The sequence below is a fragment of the Nanorana parkeri genome, unplaced genomic scaffold (genome assembly GCF_000935625.1).
Source record: "Nanorana parkeri isolate BGI_ZX_2015 unplaced genomic scaffold, ASM93562v1 scaffold451, whole genome shotgun sequence".
In the NCBI taxonomy this organism is placed as follows: Eukaryota; Metazoa; Chordata; class Amphibia; order Anura; family Dicroglossidae; genus Nanorana; species Nanorana parkeri.
The window spans coordinates 617,300-630,793 of NW_017306719.1; the positions used below are offsets into that span (position 1 = coordinate 617,300).

The window sequence follows — 13,494 nt, forward strand, 5'->3', positions numbered from 1 at the left end:
CCCCCCCCCCCCCCCAGTGCCGTGGTAGTTCCGCCACTGGTCCTCACAATGACCCCCAACAGCAGGATGTGGTTGCCTGGCGGTGCCTGCAGAGTCTTTACAGGCACCGCAAGGCTAAACAATCCTTACAGTGACAGGCATTTTCATCACAGGAGGAGCAAGATATTGGCAGGAGCACAATAATCTGGCAAAGACGAAGTGCAGAGGCATGGCTTAAATAGGAAATTCAAGGGAGGAGCAAGGAGTTCAGAGTTCATCAGAGATTATGTATAATTGAGGATTACACATGAGTTCAGGCAAGGAGCTATCCAAGGTTCTAACATGGCTCAGCAGGTAGAACCACCGCCAGCTACAGCAGAGGCTCTGGGTTCAGATCCGGTTCCTGACACAGCCCTTGTTCACTCCAGGCCTGTTATTACTTGTTGTATCTTGCATATGTGTTATGCCTTTCTTTTGTGAACTGACCATTTTTTGTCTTGTTGTTTATTTGAAAACCCAGTAAAATATTTGCAAAATAAAATAACAAATTATGCTCGGTTGTCAATTAGGGCAAAGCACAAGTTAGCAACAAGGTAGCAAACATCCAAATCTAGACAGGTGAGTGTGCTGTTGCTCTCCAAATGATGCTTGTCACTTCCCATAACCTAGTGAACGGGTTTAAGTAGTACAAATCCTAAACTGGATATAAGACTTATTTCTGCATTCTTGCATGCAATACGTTTATACTCAATCCTGTTCTACATTTCCCAAGGCATTCTGTAAATTTGCTTAAATGCAATAAACCAATGAGCGTAGGTTGTACAACTGCTTTAAAGTATTTGGCAGTCATGGGCTTAAATATTAGCCTAGAGTAGGATAAGAAATCATGTTTCCTTATGTTGACCTGTGTACAAATACATAACCTATTATGCTTAGCTAATGAATTAGAACATTAATAGGCCACTGCCTTTCCTAGAAAGCAAGGAAAATAGACATTTATTTTCAAACACATAAAAAATCCATCTGGGGAATATATATCGAAGATATAAGAGGATAAACAGATTTTCCTGTCCTAGAGGCAACTTTCTGTATGAACTGTATATTCTAATTATTTACGCATTGTGACAGGCATTAGGCTTTAAAACTGAACATCTGCTTGAATTTGGCAAAGGAGAAAATCATATACTTTACATTAGCATTAAAGAATTTGATATGCTTGAAACTTACAGGTGTCATAGCGCTTAACATACTTGGAAGGGCGCATCTACCCTAAATAGATATCTGTTGAAAAATTCAGAACATCTCTGTAGGTATGTATAAAAGCCATATAAATGTAAATGCTTAAAAGCCTTGCTTATTGAGGAGAAATAGTTTAAAGTGAAGTTACCACTATATACCTAGAAACATCCACCAGAAATAAAGACCCAATAATATATTTTGTTAGTTAAAATGACACTTAACGCATGAGTTAAATCCTTTCAAAATACATTAAAGTACCTTAACTATTAACAAAAATGTATCTTATTTGTGTATCATTTAGCTGTAGATCCTCCAATCATCTCTGAATGTGTGCTGACACTGTCCTTCCTTCTGGAGGGTGGCTACTCTTGTTCTCCATGGTCCCTGCGTGTGCTGTAAAGTAGCCACCTCCAAGCATGCTCCTGTGATAGACTTCCTGCTGGGGTCCAACTTTGGGTGTCCATGTCACTGTCTGTGTGACCTGGGCAATTTCCACTTGCTGTCCAGCAGAGGGGTCCTCTCAGGTTCCAGAAGACTAATGGCCCAAGGGGAGTCAAGGGGACCAGGCCACGAGGGTTACTGTATGGCACTGGATTAGCGGTCCTTGCAGGCAAAAACAGTACTGGTGAGGGACCTGGATAGGGGGATTCAGGTGAGTATAAATTGCTTCCCCAGGTAAGAAAAAACAGAACACCTTGCAGGCACCCAGATGTCTTGGGAGATTTACACTGATTTCTTGTTGTGTCCCTGAGACAGGAGGTGTAGGGAAGTTTTCACAATGCTAAGCAGACAACAAAAACATAACCTGCCAGGGATCTTAGCCTTTCCCTACTCTAATCAAAACTAATAAAAAAAGATTTGCCTATACATACACTTCAGGCCTCATGCACATGAGCCACCTGCATTTAAATACAAGAGAAGTTATCTGGTAAGTATAAACAACTTATGCTTCCCAGATGACTTTTTCCTGTGTTAGGTTGTGGCTTGGCATTGTCCCATTTACATGCGTTAAGCTGCATACAACCAGGCTACACGGACCTAGAAGCAGAAATGTCTAGTTTGGGTAAATACTTATAGAATAAATTAACCGAGACCCTGTTGAACATCCCGGTGTGCATGTAGTCATGGAAAAGCATTGACATGAATTCAGGTGCCTTTAGAAATGAGCTCCAAACGCACCTGGACTGATGTTTTTTCTACATTGTGTGCATGTGGCCTTAATCAAATCTTAACCCTTGCAGTTGGGCTACCCCCACACTGCAAGGTTTAAGTGCTTGTTTTGTCTTAGGAGGTAAAATAACAGAAATATACTCACCCGAACCACAAGAATGCCTCGCTCCCCCTCTACTCCAGCGGCCTATGGTCTGTGAGTCATCACATTCTATGCAGTGTATAGAATGTGAGGATGCCAAGGGACATACCATCGCTGGAGCAGAGGAGTGAAGGAGCCAGCCAGGATCGTGGTTTGGATGAATATAACTTTATTTTAGCTCCCTAGACAAAATGAGCACTTAAACCCATGTAGTGTGGGTGTGGCCCAACTGCAATGGTTAAAATTTGATTTGCCCAGTTTTGCTTTAACTTCTAGAAGAATATTTTACACCTGGGCTCACACCTGGGCGTTTTACAGCGCGTTCCTACGCTCTGTAAAACGCTCAACATGTGAAAACCAATGATTGCCTATGGGCATGGTTCCAAACTGGGCGTTCTACAGTGCGTAGGAACGCGCTGCAAAACGCCCTACGCCCAAAGAAGTACAGGAGCTTCTTTGGGGCATATTTGGCGCGCGTATCCATTGGGATACAGCCAGGTAGCCCTCGGACACTGCGCATAATCGATACGCCCAGGTGTGAACCCAGCCTAAGTAAGCACTCAAACACAGAATACAGTCTGCAGAGGCTGCACAATAAGTGCCAAAGGGCCACATGCAGCCCCCTAGCTGCAGTTTGGGCACCAGGAATTTAAACAAATCTTTAGAGAGTCAGCATTTTGAAACACATGAATAAATGCATGTACAAACACAAAAATGCCAAAGCTCAAGATTTTCGCACGTAAAATTAAAAGTTAGGTTACTTTCACAAAAAATGACATGCTTCTGATTTCCTGCATGCAATCCTCTTAGATGATGGGATCTTCTTCTAAAACATGCGGCATGTGTGACAGATTCAAAGGTTTTCTATTGATTTTCCACACTAAGATAATGCAGAAATGATTGGCTTAGTTAAGACTTTTTCAATTAAACAATATTGGCATTGCAAAAAAGATACTCCAGACCAAAGCCAAATGAAATGCTGACATGCTGGCAATCATGCTCACTGAAAACCATGCCACGACTTATTCTGATGCATTCATTTGCATACCAAGCATGTAACACGTTAACTCCAATGAAATTAAGTATATGTAGCCTCACCAATATGGTATATAAAACAATGCTTAAGAAAAAGAGACATAACTGTACTTTGTTACAGAACAATATTCACTCAATATTCCAGCCAGCAGTAACTTAACTTACAACACAACATTTCAATATACACAGTACAAAAGCTGTATGTTATATATACTGTAAGATGGAGGCTCTCATAGATTGGAGTTGGGACCACACTGCACAGAAGGACCTTGACGAGGCAGTGTGGCTTCCACATATTTTGCAAAAGTTGTACAACTAAAACCTCTGTTTTTAACCTTAGTAGACAGTGTATTTCTTGCAGTCTGGCTGGTGAGTGGGCTGGGAAATATTTGCTTTTGTACTGTGTAAAGCCCTCCCATGTGCACCTTGCTTTAAAGCTACTTATGAATTGACAAGTGCAATTGTCATTTGTTTCACTTGCTGGATTTGGTATGGGGACACACTGGGGGCTTCAGCTGCCATTGTGATGTGCTGAGCTTTTGGTGTGTCCCTGTGCCTTTGAAAAAGGTTGGGCAGCCTCCTGGCAAACCGGCACCCAATTCATCCTTTACAATATATGCTCCAAGATGGAGGCTCTCATAGATTGGAATTGGGACCACACTGCAAGGGGCCTTGATGGGGTAGTGAGGCTTCCACATATTTTGCAAAAGTTGTACAACTAAAACCTGTTTTTAACCCTTAGACAGTGTATTTTCTTTTTTGCAGGCTGGCTGGTGAGTGTGCTGGGAAATGTTTGCTTTTGCACAAAAATGTTTTGGCTGGAGTCCCTCTTTAAATGAAAATGCTTGCAGCATATCTAAAAAAACAAAAACACTTTCCAGCACAGTTGTCTAAAAGTATGCTAGCAGATTACAGTGTAAAACATTTAATTTTTTCAAAATTGCAGTGTTATGCTTTGTTTACATCTACACTTTAGGTCCAATTTGGCATTCCTGCATCAGGAACTTGCAAATTCCTGCAGCAGGATTCCCAAATACGCCGTTTGGAAGCAGCAGCTGTCACCTGTTCAAGTTGATGATCTGGTGACAGCGGCCGCATTTGAAAGTGACAGAACCCTGGCATTCTGCATGTAATCACATCACCTAGGAATAGATGACTGTCCCTGGACGCATGATTGATGCAGGATTGTGAACAGGTGACAGCTGCTGCTTCAAAACAGCATATTTGCAATTCCTGCTGCAGGAATTCAAAAGTTCCCGATACAGGAATACCAAATCGTGCCTAAAGTGTAGGTGTGAATGAAGCCTTAATGTGGACCTAGCATCAGATATATATTTTTTTTCTGCACATGCAGGCTATGCCTTCATTTGCTTGTATCTCAATGAGGCTGTTGCTGTATAGTGTGACATGTTAGGAATACCTTGATTTTAGTTAAAGCTGATCTCCCGGCTCTCTCCCCAACCACTCCCTCCCCATCCTTCTAACTAACCGCTGCTATAGAAAAAAAGAGCCATACTAAATGCCCTTTATTCACCTAAATCGCAGTAGCGTGATGTTCCAGGTCTGAGTCTTATCTATTCTTCTGTTTAAAGAGGTGGGGTTCTTCTTCAGGAGTCTACTTTACTGACTGTAATGTGAACATTTACTGTTGACTGTCCAGCAACGCGATCCTCCCGGGATCCCAAAAAGGGGTCTCAGCAGTGATGTCAGCACAAGGGGACCACCCAAGCACATGCGCAGCCCTTATTAACTGGTCTCCCCATTTGATAACTATGCCTGGGAGGAGCCCAGATGGCAGACATACTGTATGGGAGTAAAGGTTAAAAAAAAGCAGCAACTGAATGAGCGAGAAGGAAGGGGAGAGAGGTAATTTTGGGGGGAAAGATGGGCCTTAACCTATATACTCTAATATGGTAATCACTCTTTAGTCTACTTTAAAAAGGACTGGAATTTTCCCGTAAGAAACAATGGGTCAATTTTATTCATCTTTAGCAAAATATTTCTTTAGTATTACATATACAAGCAAAACTCCATAGTTACACATTATCAAGTCACCAAGTTAAAAAGTAGTGTCTTTCTATGAACATATGCCCTCAGTTATACTGTATATTACCCTGTGATGATATAACAAACATTGTTTGTCACTTGTACATGCAATGGCTCAAACAAAGAGCCTCACAGTGCCACGTGCTATCAATATTTACTATGCTTTATTACTGAACCATGCTATTTTCCCACAGGCTGCCTACCAATAGTAATCCACTAAAACACCACTGCATCCAACTGGCGATAATCCAAGTGAAATGCCAGCAACAGGCAGGGAGACCCAAACCTGTTGAGGCATCCTCTTTTTGGCAATGGCAGATTAGGCTGACAGTTATTACAGTAAAGAAGAGGGGGGAGGAAAGGGATGCATGTTGTATGAGCAAAACATGCCCCATGGGCTGCATTTGTGACAAGATCAGGGCTGCAGTGTTCACGATAGCTAGAAGTTGTTGGGATGTTATGCTGATCTTGGTCAAAGCCAGCCCTAGGCTTCTATGTTTGGAATGGTGCCTTTTCCGATTATCCGTATGGCTACTGTGTTTGATGCTCAACCTGGACAGACAGGCCTGGCAGGCAAAAACTGCTCAGGCAGATGATGTCAGGGAAGACAAAAATTATCTAGTGCAAGTCTAAGAAGACAGATGACACCCAGCAGGAACAGCAAGCCAAATCTGTGGACTCCACAATACAGCTGGCTAGCCCCAGGGGGTATGCCTTTTTGAAGTGGAAGAGACATCACCAATGAGCTGTCAAATTAGCTCATAAGGCTGGAAATGATGCCGAGATTGAGTCCCTCCTATAAAGCAGAGGAAGTTTAATAGATAAAGATTCTCTTAAATAGCCACGGTGTAAAGACAGAAAAGTAAAGTATTACGACGAAAAAAAAGTCTGTCTGAGATACCAATTTCTTCTCACCTGGCTGTTCTACATCAAGTCTGGAAAACACACCACGGCCGAGCCCTAAGGACCACGAGCAACAAGCAAAACTTTGATAGACATCCTTAATCTAATCTGTTATATGGCTCTGTATAACCCAAAGCAGGGCTTTAATTGCAATAGGTTGGTGTAATAAATCTGACCAGTGAGCGAAGAATAGGAAGTTACCTGTCTATCCAAAGGCTCATTGCAACACACAGATATATGGTCATTCATTCGCCTTATCGCTTTTGATATAAAACGTATCTTCTGCCTGAAGACAGGTGTAACTCAGTTTTAATAAATCAAGAAAAGCATTAAGAACAGCAAATATATAGAAATGTTCCCCTGCATGCTCTGGAATTTAGAGCTTTGTAGCAGAGCAGTCAGATTGTCTAATAACTAGAAATGGGAAAAATATTGTTTGCAAGAGGAATAAAAAAAAAAAAAGTTTGGGGAAAAACTTCTGAACAAAGATTAAAGAAATATAATAAAACTATTTAATATGCGCCAACATGGATTGAAGTATGTTTAAAGCAGGACTCTGAGCAAACAAAAATCTTACCCTTCCAGTGGGGCAATCCCCACACTGCAAGGGTTAAGTGCTTGTTTTGTCTAGGGGGCTCAAATAAAGCTGTATTACTCATCTGATCGTTAGTCCGACCGGTCCGAGCAGCCTCTTCTCCGCTGTGCTCTGGTCTAAGAATTGCTGATGTCATCACTTCTATTGACCTGCATAAAAGGTGGCCATACACTTTACAACCATCGCAAGACCTTAGTCTTGCGATGGTTGTAAAGTAATTTAAAAAATGTACGATCTGCCCATCTTGGACAGGCCGATCGTACTCTCGATCATCGCAAGCCCGCCCCCCTGAGGGGCAGGCTTTCGATGACCGCCCCCCTGGGGGGTGGGCTTTTGATGACCGCCACCCTGAGGGGCGGGCTTTCGATGACCGCAATGCTGAACGGGCAGTGTGCGCGTGCGCACACCGGCCCGTTCGGCATTTGTCTCCCAAGCACCGTTCGGTGTTTTTTTAAGGTGGAGTTTTTCTTTAGAGCAAAATCTCTTTTTTTTTAGTAGAAGGTAGAGTAGGGAAGTGTCTCAACTAGGGAATTCACTCATTGTCACCAGGATTGAAAAGTGAATTGTCACCAGAACCAGAAGAGAGGCAAGATCTTCCAAAGGAAACACTTGTTACGCAATACTGGGAATAAAACCTTTTGAACATTACCCCAACATATTATACATATTTTTTCTCGGGACAGATGGGGCATTCATTTTTTAGTAGATTTGGATGCATATAGTAATAGTAGTAAAAAAAAAAAAACAACATTTAATAAAATGCATCCATGTATAATTTTTCCTTTGAAACTTTTACATAAATTGTGCAGCACCAAATGTTTACATCAACAATATAACTGACAAATCTTCCGATTATAAATTATACAAATGTGATTTTTATGCAACAGTAAGGCCTGGTTCACACCTGTGCGTATTGCATAAGCGCGTCACACGCGCGTTTTCTTCCCGGAGTTTGGTGCGTTTTCATGTGCGTTTTTATTGCGTTTTTTCAATTAGAAACGCGCGTTTTGAAGGGTTTTGGAGCGACAACAGAGGTATCCAATGAAAGAATTCCTGTTTTTCCACAAGCGTCCAATGAAAAAGACTTCCTGAGACGCAGCATTTCCCTTTCCTGTAAAAGACCTTTGTTGTGTGTGTTTTGGATTTTTATGCAGAGAGCAGTTTGGAATTATTTTAGACATTATGGAGCTGACCATACGACGAAGGACTGCAGCAGTCGTTGCAGCACTGCGTCTGATAGCATTGTGGAGAAGGAGGGATAGTAGGCGAAGATTCTGGATACATCCGATAATAGCCAAACGTGAGGAGAGAGGGCAATTTTGGGCTATGTTTCATACACTACGTGGACATGAGGATAAGTTCTTCAACTACACCCGCATGTCGATAAAGAGGTTAGTACATAAACAATTTTTGCTTATTGTTGTTCTGTCCCATTCCTTGTAATGGAATACATGTATATGTTCTTTATGTATTCATATAGCTAATTACTAGTATTGACCACAAACCTTTATATACATTTTCAGTTTTGATGAGTTACTGGGATTGCTGTCTGACAAGTTGCAGCGTCAGGACACCTTCATGCGGGACAGCATTCCACCTCCGGAACACAAATGAATGTTTGTGCTTTACTTTAGAAGAGCTTTTCCCTTTAGATGCAATATTGCAAGATGTGTAGCAAAAAATATTTAATTCTTAGCAAAACATTAACATCAGATCAGCTTGGGTTGGCAAGGACATGCAGTAAGTGATCATATCACTTTGATAACCTGTGAAAATGTCACCAATCACAAAAAATCTGAATAACATTGTGTTCATTTAGATTTTAGAACAACCGGAGCAGGTAGGCCTAAATGCATGTCAAGGTTTCAATAGAGACTAGTGTGTACCTTTAAATATGGGTGTGTGTTTGGCTTGAAGTTTGTTTTTAAAATAGTACAAGGTGACCCTTTGCATACAAAGTCCCACTGAAAATGTATCACGCTGAAATTGACCTGAGAAAATCTGTTTTTCAGTTTTCTATCAGCCATAACTGTGCCTGTGTGCCTCAATATTCATCTAGCATACTCAGCCACCCGCTCAGACTAAACTGCTTCTTTATGGTCAAAACCCCTCATTTTTAGGTTGTACAGCATATCCTCCTCTGTGTTGAATGGTAATCCTAGGTGATATAAACCTGTACCTGACTCAAGAGTTGGGGCTTATAAGCTTGCTGGAGCATGACCTATACCAGGGGTAGGCAAACTCCAGCTGTGGCAAAACTCCAAACCCCCATCATGCATCTGCCTCTGGCAGTCATGCCTGTCAGAGTCTTGCAGTGCCTCATGGGATTAGTAGTTGCGCCACAGCTGGAGTTTGCATACCCCCGACCTATATCTTGCCTTAGCATTATGAAAATAAGTTTTGGTTAAATCTTTATTGCCAAATAGATGAAGTGGGAAGAGCATGTGTTATAACACAGTCCTCCTAACAAAACTGAGTATGTGAAGAATCTCTGAATAAAAGAAAAATTAAGTGAACAGAGGAATCATGTATTTGTGGCTAAGGTTCTCATTTAACGTCAAAGGGGAGCAGTGGGGGCCATTCTGTTCGGGTCCAGGTGCATCATTTGGTCATTGTGACTAAGCATCAGGCAGATGATTAAAAGGAGAACTATGGGGTCAGTGCTTTTCCCCATAGTTCTCCTAAGGGTCACGGGAGAACACAAACTAGTGTTCTCCCGTGACCCAAAGCTCAGTATACCGCGAGCTACAGTTTGCGGTATATTGAGGCGCTGCAGCCTGAGCGGATCCTGACAATGCTGTCTGGCTCCACCCAGCTGAGTGAGTGACAGCTGGCTGTGCCTATCCAGAGGCAGAGCCAGCTGTGCCCGCCCCCTCCCCCATCCATTGCGCCAGTCAGCGCTGGAGGATCGGGGAGGGAGGGGATCCCTGCAGGGAGCCGTGACAGTCACGGCTCTCTGCAGGGATAGATCGAGAAGTGAGCGAGCGACGGTATGTGTTCGCTCACTTCCCGATCTACTGAGCCGACTTGTGACAGTTTCATTGTCACAGGTCGGGTCAGATTATGAGGCTGAGTGAAAATCACTCGCCTCATAATTCTCCTTTAAGTATTATACTGGAGCAACTTATATTTGCTCTTGTATAACCTAGTAAACAGAGTGGGCTAGATAAAGTAATGCTGTAAATTCTGATAGCAGGACTCAGGTGCTGGTTATCCTAGTGTGCAGGAAGGTTAGTCTCCAGTGCATTATCTCAGTACAGAACAGGTCTGTTAGGGTCGCAGAGAGGGTGGAACATTAATGTCATAGAGGTGTTGGGGTAGGGCATCTCTCTCTCTCTGCATCATGAGACCTTTGCTGAACAACATAGACATACTGGTGCTGAAAGAAAGGCTAATGTACTGTGGAAAGAGGGCAGATGTTGTATATTCCGGCACCAAGATCAGTTTTTCACATTTATTTGCAAATGTGAAAAACTGGTGTAAAACTATGCACACACGGCATATACTGTATCTCGAAACACAAGGAGACAAAATGCATACACACACGAAAATTTACTTTTAAGCATAAAATTCTTATTTATTCTTATATTCTGGATTTAGATATTCAACCTCCTGAGAAAAAGTTTTATACTGTGTTTTTGATAAATATTAATGTAGCAAGCGGTCTTAGTATAAAATCACAGAACAGGAAAGGGAAAAAATAAAAGCTGTCTCAAACATAAAAATGTTTAACACATTCCCCACTTTAAGGAAAAGGGGGAATGGAAATACAAAGTCTATCAAATGAAACAGAGTGACCAAAATTTCAATGAGTAAAATAACAAAACTGGGCTTCGAATGGTTTTGTGAATAATTCATTTAGCTAAAGCCACCTAAAGTGAATTAAATGGCCAAGCCTGAAGAGGAAGCATGTGTATTAATTTGTACTGGGGAGGGAATCACAGCTAATGGATATTGGTATAGATTCTATTTTTAATGAAGACCAAGCTTGGGAAATGCTGCCGAACTCCAGGAAAGTGCTGGATATGACTGAACCAACGTGACACGTTAATGCAAGTCTCCTTTTCCTGGACCGAAAGGTCAGCCTAGGAAGAAAACAAAAACACAATGTTAAAACCCATGAACAAAAATGTAATATATTGCAGCTTACAGGTCCTTGGGTGGTGGTTACCATATTTTCTTTTTTAGGCTCCTTCCACCTCCCTTTGACACCTAGTGATCTGACCTTCTTGTCCTAAGGTGGTAACACTCACTGACTGTACCGTATGCATGGAGAAGCATCGTTGTCACTCTTGGACAGGACAGGCAGTATGAAGGCTAGTATTTGCTGATCTGCTTCTGAAAACATCATGGTGATCTGACATGACTCCTGACTGGGGCTGCAACAACTAATTGAGTTAAACGAGAATGAAAATCGTTGAATAACGATACTCATTATCGATTAGTTGAATTCCCCCTCGCCACCGCTCTGCTCCTCTGTTTTTCTCACTGGGAACCGCTGCATGCTGGAGACTGTGTCCCCTTCCAGTAGAAGGGAGACAGAGCGCTGCAGCCAGAGCCCAGCAAGGAATAGAGACCGCTGTGCTTCTGCATTTCCCCCGCTGCTGTGCCCCATTCCCCCTCCCGTGCCCTGTGCCTCCGCTGCTCCATCCTGCCCCCTTCTTTTACCAGCAGTAAAAAGCCAGCATCAAGTCTCAACAGAAACTTCTCTCAGCAAAGCTTTCCTTTAAAGGGACCCTGTCAACAGACCCTTCCTTTACCGACAATGTTCCCATAAGATTATATGTTTATCTATTTTATGAATGTTATTTACCTGTAAAATTCTCCCATGTGTAGACACCCAAAAGCCCCGAGACTGCTGGTGGGCACCACCATCTTGGATGTGATATCAACAGCTTCAGCAGACTTAAAGCTGTCACTCAAGTGACAGTCTAAAGCAGGAGTAGCCAAACGTAGTGAAACTTGAATCCCCATCTTGCCTCTGGGAGTCATGCTTGTGGCAGTCTTGCAATTAATTAAAGGGACTTGTAGTTCCCTGAAAGCGCCAACGTTTGGCTACCCCTGGCTCTAAAATATTCCCCTTTTATCCTCCCCCAGCAGCTACATAAAATTTTATATAGGGCAGTGAGGGGCGGAGGACCATGGCCAGCATAGACAGTCAATTACACACTTCCAAAAAGGCAGAGGGCTATGATGTGCAAGGAGGGAGGGGGCTTTGCTACAGAAATAATTCTCCTGGAGTCAAATTTTCTAGCAAGTTCTTTTCTCTTGCAATTTTTTTTTTTTTTTAACTTGGGGGGTGGGTCTCTTTAGACTGTATATAAAACCTAAATTCCTCACTGCATACATTTTGGTAAATAATTGTTTTTTTATGTTCATCACCTGAAGATCATGCCAGTATTATTGCTTTTTAATGCACTGTAGTGTTAATGTTGCCAGTGCATGTCAGCTTGGCACAAAGCTCTTCCTCCTCAAGATGTGTTTCCCCCCCCATGTTTTGGTTGCTAAGAGCTGGCAAGGGGTTGGAACCTCTCATGTTTTAAATGCTTCCCATGTCTCCACTGAGTATTTTATCAGATTTTAAATGTGGTCTGTGTTCTCATTATGAAGTGTTATGGATGTGTGTTTGGGATAAGGGACTAAGCCATTCCTATACTATAAAAATTGGGGTATTTGGGGAAGATCTAGCTATGCCATCATGTAGACTCAGAAACTCTAGCGCAGAGATCTTTCTGAAAGACCATCTAAGATATGTAGGAAAATGTTTTAGTAGTTTAGCATCCCATTTTTGATAAACCGATTTCTTTAAAATACAGGTCAGCTGTATATTTATATTCATGTATGTCCATGTGAGTTTATCAAGTCCATTTTATATCATTATATACTTACTATAACTGGATGAAGCCCATAATAAATTATAATATCTGCCAATGTGATTTTATTTCCCGCCATGTATACTTTGTCTTCCAGGTACATGTTAAGGTCCTAAATGAAAAAGCAGACCAACATCAATCTTAGTTAACACAAATACAGAACAATAAGCAATTCACATATATAAAACAATTATGTTCATTTGGGGTAAAACTGGGCATATGCATGCAGTTTATTGCAGTGGGGTTATTTTTTGTTTTTCATTGAGGTTCTTAAAATTTTGGGATGATTCCAATAAGTAAATATTCCAAAGATACAAATGGTATTACAAGTAAATTGCATGCGCTTTTGTATAATTACACTAGGCACACTTACAAAATTTTTATATAATTTAAATTACAGGCTAAGCTTACCTTAAGGACCATGTTTCATGTTGCACCCATACTGGTTGTTACATGAAACATGGTAACACACACACACACACACACACACACACACACACACACACACACAC

The 13,494-nt window shown here is 41.8% G+C and overlaps 1 protein-coding gene across 1 annotated transcript in view; it reads right to left on the reverse strand.

Annotated features, from left to right (window-relative positions):
- Positions 1-10,951: 10,951 nt before the first annotated feature.
- EEF1E1 (eukaryotic translation elongation factor 1 epsilon 1) overlaps positions 10,952-13,494 on the reverse strand; it is a 10,800-nt gene continuing 8,257 nt past the window's right edge. Inside the window, exons 3-4 of the mRNA XM_018560343.1 lie at positions 12,999-13,094; positions 10,952-11,194 (exon numbers count right to left, since the gene is read on the reverse strand). Of these exons, the coding sequence (XP_018415845.1) occupies positions 11,054-11,194; positions 12,999-13,094 (237 nt within the window). The 3' untranslated portion in view covers positions 10,952-11,053. The remainder of the gene's footprint in view (positions 11,195-12,998; positions 13,095-13,494) is intronic.